We start from the raw sequence: 17,500 nt of genomic DNA, 5'->3' as shown, positions 1-17,500 counted from the left end.
TAGTGGCTCTTCTCCAAATATTAACATGTTGGCAGCAGCAGTTACAACACCGTCCTCAGAGAAAGTGGCTTCAAGTATTGGTGGCTCACAGCTCAACAACCCACCAGTATCAGCATCATCCTCACCAGCTTTTGCAATAAGCAGTTTATTAAGTCCTGCATCTAATCCACTTCTACCTCAGCCCACACCCAGTAACTCTGTTTTCTCCAGTCACCTGTCCAATATCGGAACACCTGCAGAGGATTTAAACTCCTTGACTGCCTTGGCACAGCAAAGAAAAAGCAAGCCACCAAATGTAACTGCTTTTGAAGCAAAAAGTAATTCAGATGAGGCATTCTTTAAGCATAAATGCAGGTTCTGTGCTAAAGTGTTTGGGAGTGACAGTGCCTTGCAGATTCATTTACGTTCTCACACGGGCGAGAGGCCATTTAAATGCAACATATGTGGAAACAGGTTCTCCACAAAGGGAAACTTAAAGGTCCATTTTCAACGTCATAAAGAAAAATACCCTCATATTCAAATGAATCCGTACCCGGTGCCAGAGCATTTGGACAATATTCCTACGAGCACGGGTATTCCTTATGGGATGTCTATACCACCAGAGAAACCTGTCACAAGCTGGCTGGACAGCAAGCCAGTCCTCTCCACCCTGACAACTTCTGTTGGCCTGCCACTCCCACCAACAATTCCAAGCCTGACTCCGTTCATCAAAACGGAGGAGCCTCAGCCGATTCCCATTAGCCATCCTTCCTCTAGCCCTCCCTGCTCTGTCAAGAGTGACTCGGGAACAGCTGATCCTACATCAAAAATTTCCAATGGACTTTCTGATGAGGTAGAGGCTGGTGCTTTGCCTACATCAAATGGCAAAATAGAAGAAAACCCTCAGAACACAAGCACCATCACTAACATGACCAGCTCCGTGAGCTCACCGGCAGCAGACTCAGGCTCCAGCAGTGTTGCTACTTTTACAAATCCACTGATGCCTCTAATGTCAGAGCAATTTAAAGCAAAGTTTCCATTTGGAGGACTGTTGGATTCAACACCAGCATCTGAAACATCAAAATTGCAGCAGCTGGTAGAAAACATTGACAAAAAGGCAACCGATCCTAACGAGTGTATCATTTGCCACCGAGTTCTCAGTTGCCAGAGTGCACTGAAAATGCATTATCGCACACATACCGGTGAGAGGCCATTTAAGTGTAAAATCTGTGGTCGTGCTTTCACGACTAAAGGCAACTTAAAGACTCATTACAGTGTCCATCGTGCCATGCCCCCCCTGAGAGTACAACATTCGTGCCCAATCTGCCAGAAGAAATTCACCAATGCAGTTGTGCTACAGCAGCATATCCGGATGCACATGGGAGGGCAGATCCCAAACACCCCAGTGACGGAAAACTATCCTGAGTCAATGGAATCAGATACAGGATCTTTTGATGACAAGAATTTTGATGACATAGAGAACTTCTCGGATGAGAACATGGAAGACTGTCCTGACAGCAGTGTGCCAGACACACCTAAATCTGCAGATGCATCACAAGACAGCTTGTCTTCTTCCCCTTTGCCCCTGGAAATGTCAAGCATTGCTGCTTTGGAAAATCAGATGAAGATGATCAATGCAGGACTTGCTGAACAACTTCAGGCAAGCTTAAAGTCAGTTGAGAATGGATCAGTGGAAGGGGATGTTTTGACTAATGATTCGTCATCTGTTGGGGGTGATATGGAAAGCCAAAGTGCTGGAAGCCCTGCTGTATCAGAGTCTACCTCTTCCATGCAGGCCTTGTCCCCATCCAACAGCACTAATGATTACCACAAGTCACCAAGTATTGAAGAGAAACCAGTAAGAACCTTACCAAGTGAGTTTGCCAATGGTCTGTCTCCAACCCCTGCTAACAGTGGTGCTTTGGACTTGACATCCAGTAACACTGATAAAATGATTAAAGAAGAGTCTCTGAGTATGCTCTTCCCTTTCAGAGACAGAGGTAAATTTAAAAACACCGCATGTGACATTTGTGGCAAAACATTTGCTTGTCAGAGTGCCTTGGACATTCATTACAGAAGTCATACCAAAGAGAGACCATTTATTTGCACAGTTTGCAATCGTGGCTTTTCCACAAAGGGGAATTTGAAACAGCATATGTTGACACATCAAATGCGAGATCTACCATCACAACTTTTTGAGCCCAGTTCCAGTATCGGCCCTAATCAGAACTCTTCGATTATACCTGCCAATTCCCTGTCATCACTCATAAAAACTGAGGTAAACGGCTTTGTGCACAGCTCTCCTCAGGATAGCAAAGAAGTACCTTCTGGTCTTGTTGCTTCGGGGCCACTGTCCTCCTCTGCCACGTCCCCTGTCCTGCTCCCTGCTCTCCCCCGAAGAACTCCCAAACAGCACTACTGCAACACGTGTGGGAAAACATTTTCTTCCTCCAGTGCACTGCAGATCCATGAAAGGACACACACTGGTGAGAAACCGTTTGCCTGCACTATATGTGGAAGAGCGTTCACAACAAAAGGCAATCTGAAGGTACTTTTTCCTTTTGCTGTTCTTAGGTTTCATTTTCTCCTTTATGTTTTTTTTTATTCTTTACATCTATTACTGTTGCAAGCAGTGGTACCTTTGGGTATTTGTGGTGTGACAAATGGTGTGTTTAGTCAGCTCTGGAAGACTTGGATGGCCTCCTGTCTCTGCGCAGCCTCAAAAGCATGGGCTGGTTTTCATGCTTAATTAAAATTCATCTACCAGCAAAGACTGTCTATGGAAAGTGTGAAACAGAACAGCCAAATGATGGTTAGGAGTATTAATTAACAGAGAAATGTGTCTGTAACTTACCTCTTTAAGAAGTGAAAGGCTCTTGTGTTGTTTTTTCATAACTATCATGTAAGATGATGAGTGTTTAAAAAAACTACTAACATAATTCTGGAACTAATGGGTATTACTTTAATTGATTATATAACTAACATTTCCTACTGATATGTGTTTGAAAAAGCAAATATACTTAAGTTTTAGAACACCAGTTGAGCACTTGACTGTGTACGTTTTTCTGTTGACAGAGTATTTCTCTAGAGGTTGCTGCCAGTAATGTGAGATGAATAATTACTTTCAGGCCATTCTGTCTATACACGAGGCTCTCTGATGAGCAATCAGTAAAGGATACTTTCTGCCTGTCTGAAAAGGACATTTATAGGGTAAAGGGTGTCAAATATAATACTTACCATTGCAATGAAAGTGGACATAGCAATTCTAGCCCTGAAAGCAGCTATCTGCAATTGACAGAATAACGTGAAGTCATTATAAACTAAATACATGTAATAAAAAAGAGTAACAAGCAGTGCAGTGTTCAGCAGGAAAACAGGGTATTGTGGGTAATAGTGATGGGCTAATCCAGAAAAAGTTTTATTTATTCTTCCAGATGAGAAATGGAGCCCTGCATCCACTGCCTCTAATGCCGTTCATTATACAACAAGACTGGACGTATTCACGGACTGCTGCTTTCTCTGTGGTCAAAATAAGTTTGAAATCCCTGACAATCTCTATTTTTTTTCTCTCTCTCTCTCTTCCTTTCTTTCTTTCTTTGCAGGTTCATATGGGCACTCACATGTGGAACAGTACTCCCGCAAGACGAGGCAGACGACTTTCTGTAGATGGCCCCATGACATTTCTAGGAGGCAATCCTGTAAAGTTTCCAGAAATGTTTCAGAAGGATTTGGCTGCACGGTCGGGGAATGGAGACCCCTCCAGCTTCTGGAACCAGTATGCAGCAGCACTCTCCAGCGGCTTGGCCATGAAGACCAACGAGATCTCCGTAATCCAGAATGGCGGCATCCCTCCAGCACCAGGGGGCCTGGGGAATGGTGGCAACTCTCCCATCAGCGGCTTGACGGGAAGCCTGGAGAAGCTCCAGAATTCAGAACCCAATGCACCTCTAGCTGGTCTGGAGAAAATGGCAAGCAATGAAAATGGGACAAACTACCGTTTTACACGTTTCGTGGAAGACAACAAAGAAATTGTAACAAATTAAGAAAAAAATCCGTAAATAACATTCCTGCAAATACTGCAACCTAGGGTTGTTTTTTTTCAAGCTGCAGGCTACAACATTACAAAGACTTTCTTTTGTACCATGTTCTACTTCTAGAGTTCTAAGAGCTTATTTATTAGTGATATAACCTTGCTTTGCAAACGAATGCAAGCATTAACTTTGGTCTCCTGTATTTGAACTAAATACTAATCGACTAGAGTGCTATAAACTTGCTGTAACATTTATGGCAGTTGCAAGTCTGTTCTGCTAGGTGATCTTATTCTGGCATTAACTTATTTTCTATATCCAGTTTAACATGAACTCTGGTATTGATGCAATGCCTCAGTGATGCATTAGATCTATAATAAAATTCTGTATATAAATGTAGACTTTGATCCTGCTGGAAACTTTATCAGCAAATACATCATTTGATTTTTCCGAACAGAATTAAGAAAAGGACTGAGAGGATTTAGACTGAACAGTCTGGGTCCTTTACACAGCTCAGTTTTTGATTTTATTATAAAATTAAAACCGCTTTAATTTTTGTAGGTTTAACATTTTCTGTTTTGAACTGTTATTTGTATTGTGCTTTTTACTTGAGTTGTCGTAAATGTTACTACATTTCTGTACAGTAATAAGCACGCAGATTATTAGAGAAGATACTGAAGTGTTGTTTTGGTAGTTGAAACTGAGACGTAACATTTGCCTTGTAGGTATATTCATTTTAGAAATTGTGCTGGACTTTCACAATGCTGCTAAGTATGGCATCTTGAACAACTTCTGTGAGCAACTGTAGATGCTCCTGTATATACAAGACATTACTTTCATTAAAATGTACATAAGTTCCTTACAAGATCAAGCCCTACTCCTTGATCAAGGGAACAAGTATAGTGTTTGTTTATTTTGTATTAGGTATTATGGAGTGCATGGGGAATCTTGGACTGTTACATGCACTTTCTTGGAAAGTTGAAAGGAAAAGAGGTCCAGTTTAACATTTAATACTTACTAACAGCAGAGATACTGTAATTTTACTCGAGTAATCAAATACATTTTTGCAACAGATAAAATTTGCTGTCTCTGTGTTTTTAAAGTGTACCTGTACTTAGTAATCACTTTGTATTATTTAGCCTTTCCCTTGGTTAACATGAACTGTCCAGGTTGTATGTGTGTGTTTATATTTGTAAGTATAGGTATACATATATGTATTGCATATTAATTGCTAGTATATTTTTCATACCCCCATTAGTGGGAAATTTATCCTTAACTATTCAACCCCTTCTCTTCATAAATTTGTAGATATTTTGGCATTCTAAATTTCTTTATTAAAAAAAAAAAAAAAAAAAGCTGCTAGCAAAGACCTTATTGAGCCTATGTAAGTTTCCTTTGAAGGAAATAGCTTATCACATTTAAGGCTTGATTTGGTTCAAATGCTTTATATTTGATATTAATTTTATTCTATGAGATTGTATGTCTGTGGCATGCTTATGCTGCTCTATCTGTGTGAAGATGTCCACTTGCAAGCCTCCATATATTATATGGGGTTTATCAGTGATTGTAAAAAAAAAAAAAAAAAAAAGAAAAAACCCTAAAAACACCAACAAAAAAAAAACCCCAACAAAACCCCCCAAAACAAACAAAAAAAAAAAAAAGGGAAAAAAAAAAAAAAAAGGAAGAAAAAAAGAAGGAAAGAAAGAATTGCTTTGGCCTTGCACATGATTTGGCTTCCTTTATGCACCTGCAATGATGATTAACCTCATTAGGAGTTTGGGGAAATAACATTCAGCTCAGTGTTTTCACCCGGTAGAGTTTTATCTCCTCACATTATTATTTATGACAAATACATCAGTTTGGCTGCCTTGAAATTATGCCTTCAAAAAAAAAACAACAAAAAACAAAACCCCAAAACAGGAATAACCGATTTTATGTTGACATGACATACTTTACAATTCAAACTGAAGGTGTTTTGTGTTTGTTTTTCTTCAGTGTCAGCGTGGGGGAGTTGCTTGCCTTTTTAAGAAAAAGTAATCACTCTGCTCTTCCCCCGGTAGCTTGAGTTGTGAATTGGGCATCGTTAGAGGATTTAACACTGAAAACCTGGGGTGAAAAATACTTTTCTTGAGGACTTTAACCTTTATATGATTTCAGATCCTTATTAAAAGTATTAACGCTGTAGTCTGAATACCTCTTGGCCTTTATGTCTTTAGAACTTTTCCTGTTTGAATGTGATGATTCATCTGGTACATGGTATGCATTTTTGTTAACATATTAAGTTGTACACTAGAGCCAGCTGGCTTGTCAATGTGAATATTTAAGAATTTCAAATCACCTTTTGGTCTCAAAAAAGGTAAATTAAACGGATTTTGATGATTTTATCAATGAAATAATAACTAATTCTCTTTTAAAACCGAGTTTAGATTTGTGAAAGGAAGGGGAGGGTTTCCTTTACGCGGCTTGAGTTTCATTACTGCTCTAGCTGCAGTCCTCTGTCCCTCTTCGCGTTGAAGCGAAGCCTCTGGGTAGGGAGAACCTTTCAAACCCGCTGGGGAACGGGCCGAGGCCCGGCCGGGGAACCGCCCCTGGGACAGTCGGGCCCCGCACTCGCCATCCTCCCCGCCTGCCGGACGCTCGGTAACGTATGCACGTGGCGTTTTGCAGGGGAAAAGAAATACAGTAAAAAGTTGCCACCTTTCTCCCCGCCACCTCGGGACCTTCCTACCCCCCTCCCCGTCCCCCAGCTGAAGGGTACCCCGTTCCCTCAGCTCCTCAGTTCCCCGAAAGCGCACGGGTTGGGGTGAGAACGTGGGGTGCGAATACAGTACCCTAAAGGTCTCTAGTACCGGGGATGGACGCGGTCCGCCGGACTCTTTTCTTCCCTAGCCTTTCGGAAGCAATTCCGTGAGGCTGCGAGGGCAGCCTGTCCCTTGGACGAGTGAGACTCCTGGGACCACCTTCCCCTCCCCCCCCAGCCACCTGGCTGATCGCAGCGATTGAGCTCGGCTGAGTGGCCGTTCCAGAGATAAGCCAGTGCTCTGTGCCGTCGTGTTGTTGCTGCTGTTTCACTTTCTGCTTCCCTTGCTACTGTCAGCGGAGGCGGGTACTGGGAGCTGAAATCAGCCGGTCTCGTATTACCATGCCCCACCGCTGCGCTGGACTCGGCGGCGGGTGCCTGAGCTCTTTTCCCCGTGATGTGAGACGTTTCTCGTTCTTTTTTTTTCCCCGCTGCGAAAGCGGAGACGTCTCCCATGGGCGCTAACGCCGTGCCCCGCCGGGTGCAGGGTGAGGCATGGCTTGGGGCTCCCCGCCCCGTCAGGCGGAGCGCCCTGCTGGTCGGCTGCGCGCTGTCGGGGACGGGCGGAGAGCAGGGGGGATAATTTGCTCTGGAAAAGAGGAACGTTAAATTTCCAGTTACTTGACACCAGGCTCTGGGGACCGGGACAAGTCACCTCTCTCTGGAGCTGTCCCCTGGCGAGCGCACGAAGGTGTCCGCTCCGCCTCGCAGCTGCGCCCAGCCCTGCAACTTGCCCAGCGCGGGACTTGCTAGTCACAGGCACTGGGCTCATCCTTATCCAAGAGCAGTTTTTGTTTGCGCAGCCGCATTTTTCTCGCTACCAAAAAAGTTTTCTTTCCCCGCTTTTTCTTTTTTCTCCCCTTTTTCCCCCTCCCCCCTCGCCCATCACAATTCCATTAAAATAAAGCACAGCGGGGTGTCGTACTTCCTCCCTTCCCCCACCCCTCCCTTTCTTCTGAGCGCCAACGATCGTTCAGCGCGTTCATTTAATCTGCCCGAGAGCTTTTCACGCAGGAAAAGCCGTGATTTACTTGAAAACCGGGCTAAGAGCGTGCGAAGCTCCGCTGCTTAGGAAGGGCCTGGGGCGCCCGGACGAGCCGCTACTCCTGCCTACACCTTCACTCGCAGGCGGCCCCTGCGCTTGGGGCTTTTCCCGAGCAAGAGTGGGGAGCCCGGGAAGCGGGGACGTGGCGCCGACCGGGAGAAAGGAGCTAGGGGCGGTCATTTCTCTTCTATGGGGCAAACTGTGAGATGTAGCGGGGCAGACGGAGTGAAAGGATGAAAAGGACGCGGAGGGCTGATCAAAAGGACTCAGTAAGCCAGCAGAGTGCAGAGAGAGGAGGCAAGGCAGCACATGGGATGAACAGGAATGAGGTTTATTGACGGCGCAGGGGTGACAAGGAAAGGGGAGCAGCAAATTGCCTGCCTTATTTCATGTGCTGACGATGACCAAATCCTGAACTCTTGTCTCATGGAAGAATCACGTTAATTTCCGTGTTTCTTCCTAGGCTGGGCTATGGTTTCAGATTTAGGGACAGTTTGCAAGCCCTTCCTGATGCAGCAGTCAGCAAATCTCTCCAACTCTGCTTTGGAAAGAGTATTTGATGGCCATCAAAATGCAACGGTTGCTGCTTGGTTTCACCTTTTCTTTGGGCCACACTTCCTGCTTTTGGGAGTCCTGAACTCACAAGCTGCCTGGTTGCGTCTTTACAGGGGGCCAGTTCTACTTGGCAGGAGAGGGTGTGCCTTTGTAGCATGACAGTTCCTTTTTGCTGTTTCCCTGTCAGTCTTCAGTACTTCTCCAGTTTTGTCTTGGTTTTTTTTTCTTTAATCGAAGTAACATTTTCTATTTGGTTTTATTCTCTCATGCACGAGTTGTCAGAAGAGAAAATAAAGTTTTGCAAATAAGTGGGCACAGTTATATGTGGAAGCTAGAAGCAATGTGTCTCTTGATTAAGTTGAAATATAATGGTTTAAAAGATTTCACATACGATATAGTTTCTTTTTTATTTATACCTATCTACAGATAAATACCTCTCTCTAGACAAAAAGTAGTTAAGGAGTAGAGGCTTCAAAATATTAATCTTAATAGGAAAGAACAGGAATAATTGGGAAGTGTGCAAGTTCAGCTGACACCAGTTACTGATGGCTGTGTTATGTTCAGTTTCCTGATGCTTGTGAGGTTTACATTCAGGTTATAGTTAATATTCAGAATGGATACCCTGAGTCAGTCTCTCTACCACTATTGATACTGGCCTACAGGTGCCTGGGAGATGGCAAGTTCATTGCGATTCATTCTTGGGAAGATGTTCTTGTGCCAGGGATAAGAAAGTCCAGTACTGAAAGGGCCTGAACTGCATGTGGTTGCTGAACTATTTTAAAGGTGAGGTGTATGCATGGCAGGGATTAAATTTATTTTCTGACTCATATTACTGTTTTGCCCTACCAGGAGTCTCTTTGATTTCCATTTTATCTTTGTCTTTGGACACATTTTTGAAACCACATTTTAAATTTCTGAAGAGACAAAATCTTGCAGTTATACGGGAAGAGGAGCAGTAGAACAAGAGCAGGAAAGTACTCCAGTCTCTCCAGCACTGAGGGAGCTGATGAATAACATGTGCCCATGGGCTGAAGATGTTCTCAGCAGTGCTGTGCATGGTGGGTGAGGCCAACATCCCGTATACAGCTGTGAGCATATAGTATACCTGTGAGAACACCTGCTAGAGACTTGTAGAGTAAGGAAGTGATGTTATAGCAGTTAACTAATTAACCCAAATTGTGGGCTCTTAACTTTAAGAAGTTATTGTCACTTTCACAAAGCAGTTTAGGTTAGATGGGGGCTAAAAACATGCCCAAGCCTGTGTTAGACTTTGACACCAGTGATAACAAGGAAAGCCCATGCTGGAATGATCAGGCCTGGAACTTCTAGTGTCATTATATTTCAAAACTGAGAAGTCTCTCTGTGTTAACAGACATTCACATCATCTGTACAGACAGCTCTCTTTGACCAGGGCAGTGCTGAAGTGCAAAGGTCTATTTTCATTATTTAAAGGTCTTAAAAATGCAGCATCACAATGTCAGGAGGGTGCCGCAGGAGCCCTGCAGCACCTGGCATCAGGTGGTGCAACATGAGCACTATTCAGAATTGAATATGGGAAGCAAAAAATGGAGTGGTCTGGCACACTGTAATAGATTTAACCCCACTGGTCACTGGTTCCTTTCTTTTACTTCTCTGTGAAAGAGTTTCAAAGCAGAGCCAGTGAGACTAATCAGAGGAATAATGTTAAGTTTTTTTGTCAAAAAAGTGGGTGTTTAAAAAATTAGCTTCTTTTATCAGTGAATGATTCTAAATTGTTTTTGTTTCATCAGGATTTTTAAAAGTTAATACATAGCAAAGCTAGCATTTGTTTCACATGTACAATAACTAAGTGGATGATCATGTTCAATGCTAAATGTGCATTCATGTGAACTCCTATTTTTCTGTTGGCTAGAGAATTCAGAGAACATATAAAGACAACAGATTGCAAAGGTTTATGTGTCTGTTTACTTGGTTAGGCTGAATACTGAGTCCTCTTGACAAGTTATGTCAGAGCTGCTGCTGAGAACGAGGGTGTTGTGATGGTTAGCTTACTAGTTAGCACAGTTGTGGCAATCAGCATAGACCAGCACAGACCGCTCGCTGATGCTGATCCACGTAAACTAATTTAACCCTCTGCTTCAGTCAGCTCAACTTGAACTTCTAACACTGATGAATGAGTGCTGCACGAAGTTCTGTAACAGCGTCTGTGGCAGTTTAAGGTATTACTGTCTTTCAGTCCAGATGTTTATTTCTGACCACTGAGATTTCTCCCCACTTCCATATTTGAATGGGTGGAATAGGTTGAATAAGCACTCTTTATTCATATTGATGCAAAGACAGAGTGATTTCTTATTCTATGAATAAGACCATAAGATATGAAAATGGCCAAGATGTACCTAAATATACCCAAAATGTAAGACAGGTTCACAAAGCTTAAGGATATCACCTTACAAAAGGAAGTTGAGCCTATGCATCTGTGAGCCAGGCAGAAAAGAATTCACAGAATCATAGAATCATAGAATAGTTAGGGTTGGAAAGGACCTTAAGATCATCAAGTTCCAACCCCCCTGCCATGGGCAGGGACACCTCACACTAAAGCATGCCACCCAAGGCTCTGTCCAACCTGGCCTTGAATTCATAAAGCTGCTGCTTGTTTGAGCTAGGTTTTCAGGAGGTGTTATCTTCCAAACTAAGCCTCCTGAAGGGCCAACTGTCTGCAAAATGGGCTTAGCTTAAAATGCCACCAAAGGCATTTTTAAGATAGTATGTCTAACTTTGGACTGAAGTGGAGGGAGAATACTCCATAGTTTACCCTGTTATGACAGAGAATAGCAGTTACACCTTAAAACACCAAAGCTGTTACTTCAGCTGTCTTTATTGACATCATATAGTCACCTTGAGGCACTTTTCTCGCTTGACCTACACAAAAAAGTAGACTGGGCTTCTGTGTTTTCTTCTGGCTTTGAAAAGTTATTGTGCCATTTCTCTTTTTCCAAAGCTGTATGCATTCATGCTGGCATCCTCAATAAAGCTGGAACACAAACAAAAAAGCAAACAAAACAGTCGCAATAGCATTCAATACACTTAAACTTGGAGGAAATGAAAATCAATATTTGTCAAATGGAGGGAAAAGGTAAAATAGGCTGAGGAAAAATGTCCAGGTTTCTTAAAAGCCATTAGTGAAAATGAAAAATTGATAGCAATACTGAAATTTAATTCCTGCGTTGGTGCTGCTTGAACATATAGTTTTGTTGTTGTTTTCACCTTTTATCTATTGATGCATGCACTAGCTTGATGTACACATATTCCTTTATTGTTAGTGCTGCTGAATGGAATTTATTATGTTTTAATGTGTGTGGTTTGGAACCTTGGAGGCTTATGTGAAGGTTTTGTTTGTGGTTAAAGTGTGAGGGGCTAACTTAGGAAATGAAAGTTTCATCTCTGTCTCTGGGCACATAGGTGACCTAGGGCAAGTTGCTCAAATTTCTTGATGCACTTTGTAAAATTATTCTAATAATAGTTCCCTACCTTTTAATTATTTTTGCTTATTTTTTATATTTAGATAGAAAAATGTTCAGATTGGTCTTTTAAAATGTATGTGTACCATACATGACTACTCTGTTGGGCTATGTATGGTTATAAAATGTCCAATACAAAACAGGTACTTTGAATTTCAGCATTTACCAGAACACCTGGAAGTACCCTGCTGGTACCTCAGTACAACATTTGCCACTTACCAGATGAAATTTAAAAACTGATGCCATGTTATTCATGCTTATGTTTTTAATGCATTTGTAAGAACAAATTACCAGTTCTGTCTTAAGAGATACTGAATTTTTTCTAAACTATCGGATATAGCTGTAATCTTTTAAATATTTCTGTGTAGACAAAAAAGACCCTTCCTCAGGCATAGTACAAAGAAATAGTAATTGCATTTGCTACCTTGCAGACAAGTGCCTGTAGCTGATTTTCAGTTTCAGTGATATTTATCACAGATAACTTTCAGCCTATATTTCTTGTAATGAATTCTCTTTATATATTCTCCATATATGAAAGAAATGGTAAAACAAAGTATGTGGAATTGTAAAGGTCATATTTAATCAGAAGAAAAATGCTGGATGATGTACATTATAACAGTTTAGGGTCAGACTTGTTGCTGTAGTGACTTCCTGGTTTGTTTGAGGGTAGTGTGTGAGGTAGGAAGATGTGAAAATGTTAGTGCCAGTGTGATGTAGTGGAGAGTGTACTGTAATTAAGTGTGCAAATGAGAGTCCTCTGCAGCATCTGCTTTTGATGCAAGTCTCTGTAACATTGCGTGATGCTATTTTTCTCCCAGAAAGTGTGTATCTCCATGTATAATATAAAATTCCGAGCAACAAGCAGTGCAGCCGTATGTTGTAATGCAGCTATGGGCATGTCCATTGTCTGCTCTACTGTTGAGTCCTAGGAATGATGATAAAGACAGGAAGTATTTTTGGATCCTATGAGAGATTTTATCTATTTGACCAACTGCTCTTTATAACCCTATATATGGTAGTGACAGTCTTTGATTCTGAAAGGGTAACTCTGGGTTTTGAAACGCTGGCCATGCGTGGTACAAGTCAGCAAGCTGCACTTAACATTTAGGTGCTCTTTCCCAGACTGTCTTGTGGAGAAACAGAACCAAGTGAGTTTCGTTTCATCAGGAGCCTGAAGTAATTGTCAACTAGAACCTGAAGTCCTACTTTTATCTACTATGCATCTTGAAGGGCTTTCTTTCTATCTGAACATTAAGATGTTGACAACAGTAAGAAGAGGAGAAATGAAGAACGTGGGCAGCAATTTCCACCCATCCCCCATCTTCTGCAGCTTGACCTGCATTTCAAGCTTGTCCAGTGCTTTATTTTGTCATTTCTATTTATATAATGATCAATTTAAACCATCCTAAAGAATCATGATTTTTGCTAAGTGCTATTCTGTCATAAAGTTAGGCTTTCAAAACATGCTGTCACAAAGTCACTTAAAATCATGGCGCAAGTGCTGACATCCTAGACAAACACACTGAGATTGTCCTAATGCATGTCCTGTCTGGCCAGCAGTCAACCCTCTACCCCCCTTTTTTATTGTTATCAAAGAAAAGCAATTAGTCTGTTTGATTAGTCTTTAGGTGTACAAACAGGGAAGCAGTGTGCTGATAGAGCCATGGTGTAGTCAAGCACCTGACATGGGTTGTGATTTTGGGCAGATGTATCCAGTACATTCTTAGCCTTTTCTAGAGGGCCAAATCCAGGCTGCTGCATTTCCAAATAAGTTTTTGGGGAGATCTGACTTTAAGCAGATGAAGTTAGTGTACAGTAGGAGAGAGTCCTGTGGTGATGTGATATGTCTCCCAGATTAGTAGTTATCTCTCATATTCTACCCCTCCCTCCCTGCCTCCCTTTCTCCCTCCCTCCTTCCTTCCCTCCATCCATCCATCCTTCCCTCCATCCATCCATCCTTCCCTCTCTTCTTTCTTCCCTCTCTCCTTTCTTTTCTCTTCCCGTCACTCCTTTCTTCCTTCCTTCCCTCTTTCCATCTCTCCCTCTCTCAGGGATTAAGGCTCTGTGTAGTATTGACACTAACTAGAAAAGGTTCTAACAACAGTAGAGCTGGTAAAGGACAAGGCTATAGGAAACAGTAAAGTTAAAATAAATTTAAGATTAAATGTCAGTAGTTACGAGCTGGAGCATCTTTTCTCCCTCTCCTGGTAAGTTGTAAAATCAAAGCATAATTTGAAAAGGATCCCTGGTGGAATTGGAGAAAGTAGCCCATCCTGCATGCTCAAGGGAACCTGAGATGTTCATTTACAGGATAGCATTTCCTCCTTTTCTGCAGAATCAGCCCCCAGCTGGGGTTAGAAGCTATGTGGTGTAGGAAGTGAGATTTTTCTACTTGGAAAAAACTAAGCTTTTAGTCTCCGGTGGGGAGTGGACATTCTGAGTCTTTCAAGTGCCACCACAACTATCTAAAATGATGGTACAGACCCACATCTATTAGGACAGGTCTCTACTGCAGTCTCTCTAGTACAGGAGGCTTTGGAATAGCTGAAGTGCAGTAAAACAGCTCAAGCTACCCTGTCAATGTTCACAGTGTAAGAAGGGATACGCAGAGAAGTTTGGGTACAGCAGTGGCAGCTGTGGAAATTTCTTGGATGAGTTTGTTCTCAATCAAGGATTTGATCTCATCTTGGTTCCCTTCAGCAAATCAGAGGTACAGAGGTCTCTGTATTCCTCTCTTCCCAGAGTTTAGCTTGGACTCTATTTAATGCAACATATTTTCTTTTAGTGGAAATAGTTAATCTATGCACTCTGCACCAGCCTTAAAAACTGCTTTTAGTTCCTTCCATCAATTGACTTTTGAGATACGGTTTTCTTCTTTACTCTCTCTTCAAAGACTTGCATGGATAGAGCACTGTTTTAAACATTAATTAATGTTTTAAACATTAATTTCAGTGTGGAAAGCTTTTGGTGTCTTCTGATTACACTACAAAGGGAAATTGGCAGGGATGGGCAGTTTTGGGAGACTTGTTTTTTTATTTCTGAGTAGGGTGAGAGTATAGTGGCTGCTAATAGCTGCAAACTTTTTGCTAATCTCATTCAGATACTCTTCTGTGTCTTCTTCCTTCTGTTCTTTATTGTTTAGAGGTATTTATGGTTGTTTTTTCCTGAGAAACTTGTTAAGCAAGAGTATCACATGTATGTGAAGGTCTGTGGGTGGAGAAGGCTAACTTTTTCGTGGGATATATTTGATACAACCTTACTGTGCTGTTTCTGAGAGGGAAAACTACCTTAACACCTGGGATAACCGAATAATTTAGGCCTCCTTCACAAGTTCTTCTTCCCCATTCCTTCATCTTATACTGTTCAGTGTTTATATTCTAAATAATTTCATTGCTTGCCTGTATTAAAATATTTTAAAGTAGCAAATTTCTCTGGATTCACTTGAAGAGCAATAACCTCATTTTAAAATAAATAAGAATTTAAAATAATATTCAGAGGATTTTTTTCAACAGAGGGAATGTTGATTCCAGAAGTGCTCATGTAACATTGCTGACAATTTGGACAAGTCATTGCAAAAGACTTGAAATAAAGAGTTTAAGTATTTTATAGCGGTCAAATGCTGCTACCAAATTTAATCTTTACTAAATCCAGAAATGTTACATCCTTCTGGTTCAGTAATAAACCTACAGTGACTCTTCAGGGTGATGCTGTGGCTTTTTACTTTGCTCTTATGGAACATGGTATTGATCAGACTGTAAAATAATACAACAGCTGAAGCTCAGGTAGCAAATATGCATTGAGTTGATCTCCCTTTACTAAGCCTCCTATATCCCAGCATTATTTATGGGATACGGATTGAGTCTGGAAAATAACTTTGATAAATACCACCTCGTAGCACCTGTTTAAGTGATGGGAAAGAAAGCACTCCCTAGTTTGTTAACTTTAAGTATTGGGAGTAGAGGTGATGTGCACATAATAATATTATGATTCATACAAACCACTTTTCAACCAACTCAATATATTTCATTACCTCCTTTCCAGCAGAAGTATTGATTTTTGTTTTGAGGTTTTATAACACAATTTCAAGGCTGTTGTAGTTTAATGAGCCATGTTCTTATGATGTTTAAAAAGATTTGAAACATTTGTTGAAATAAATATTATGGATTGCCCATCTCTTGTCAGCTCTTCTTTCTTTCACCCATGTAAACCCCGCATAAGAATGAATAGGGCAGCCAGCTATGTGGCTTTTTGTGTTTGAGATCAAAGTGCTACTGGAGAACAATAGCAGGCCACACTTCTGTGTTCCTGACCACACACAGCAGCACCTGCAGAGCAGTAAAATGTCATTGTCGCTTCTGCAGTTTGAGCACAGAGGAAGCACCACTGAGGTGGCAAATGATTCTAATAATACTTGATGTGAATTGATGGGGAAGGAGGACCATAACACAGAGGGCTTTTTATTATAAGCCTTGACTTCCCAAGCTGTGAACAACAGAATACTGCACCTGTGGACTTGCTTCAAATCAACCATTATGGGAAGTGACAGATTTTATTAACTTAAGGAAGAACTTTTCAACATGGCAAAGTTATAGTTTATTTTGGAAATGTGAAGAAAAAAACAGAAAGATATGTTACATATTTCCCAATGCTCATACTTTCTAGTGTGCTTTGCTTTTTCAGTGCACTATAATGGAATCACAGGGGCATTCTTAGAAAGATATTTATCCTAAAAACAGAAAAAAGAAGACAAAAAGATGAAAAAAATCACAATATCTAATTTTTTTTCTTTTATACTTTTATCTACTGCTTCATGCTTTATATTAGATGAACAATGGAATTAACAAGAGAATAAATATGTTGCTTGAAGAGATGTGTGTTAATTTTAAAGATATTCAGGACAGCTGAGGCTCAGGGAAGGAAAAATAAAGGTGGTGGAAAAAAAAACTCAAATTGTCCAATATAAGTGATTTATACTAGGCACTGTCTTTGTGCAGTCAGCTCTTCTCTTTGGGAAGGTTCTGGGATGGCAGGGGCTGGACATGAGGGCTGCAGGACTGTAGTACTATCAAAGGCATGTGCAGATAAATGGAACTAACATACGTTTGGACAATATGGCATTTACTTTCAACTCCAAACCAGTCAGTTTATCATTTTTATTTACAACAGCAAAGTATGACTGCTTGAAGATACCTTCTAATATTTCTGTTCTGGGATCATGACAGTGTATTGGTCTGATTTTTAGGACAGCATCAGTATTTCTTTGTTCAAATGGCCATCATGTGCCCTACAGTGTAGTGCAGAAATACTGCAAAAGTTGGGAAGATTAGATGACTGGTTGTCTAATAATAGAGTAATTCCTACCTATACTATAAATTAACAAGATGTGGGATCTGATTTATCTAGAGTTTTCTTGTTATTTTTATTTAATGGAATATGTGGCTCTATTCTGACTTTATTATAGCTTCAGTGATTTTGCTAGGCACAGAGATTAGCCTCTGGTACCCATATGAAACCAAACACATCCAAATTTTTTGCATAAGCACAGTTAATGCCCTGATGTTGATGTAATTCAGGTGTCCTTAAATCCCTTCCCACC

General features: G+C 41.2%; 1 protein-coding gene across 7 annotated transcripts in view; it reads left to right on the top strand.

Moving 5' to 3' along the window:
* The window catches only part of SALL1 (spalt like transcription factor 1), a 17,526-nt gene extending 11,887 nt beyond the window's left edge, over positions 1-5,639 (top strand). For all 7 annotated transcript variants that reach the window (XM_061375700.1, XM_061375699.1, XM_061375698.1 and 4 more), the window contains 2 exons: positions 1-2,527; positions 3,582-5,639. The exon at positions 1-2,527 is cut by the window's left edge and continues 886 nt beyond it. In XM_061375700.1, the coding sequence (XP_061231684.1) occupies positions 1-2,527; positions 3,582-4,022 (2,968 nt within the window). In that variant the 3' untranslated portion in view covers positions 4,023-5,639. The remainder of the gene's footprint in view (positions 2,528-3,581) is intronic.
* Positions 5,640-17,500: the final 11,861 nt, after the last annotated feature.

The sequence above is a fragment of the Neopsephotus bourkii genome, unplaced genomic scaffold, assembly GCF_033783945.1.
Source record: "Neopsephotus bourkii isolate Nb327-2 ecotype Australia unplaced genomic scaffold, CSIRO-AGI_Nbou_v1 NB_1671, whole genome shotgun sequence".
NCBI lineage: Eukaryota > Metazoa > Chordata > Aves > Psittaciformes > Psittacidae > Neopsephotus > Neopsephotus bourkii.
Note: the sequence above shows the minus strand (reverse complement) of the source record. Positions and strands in the feature narration are given on the sequence as shown.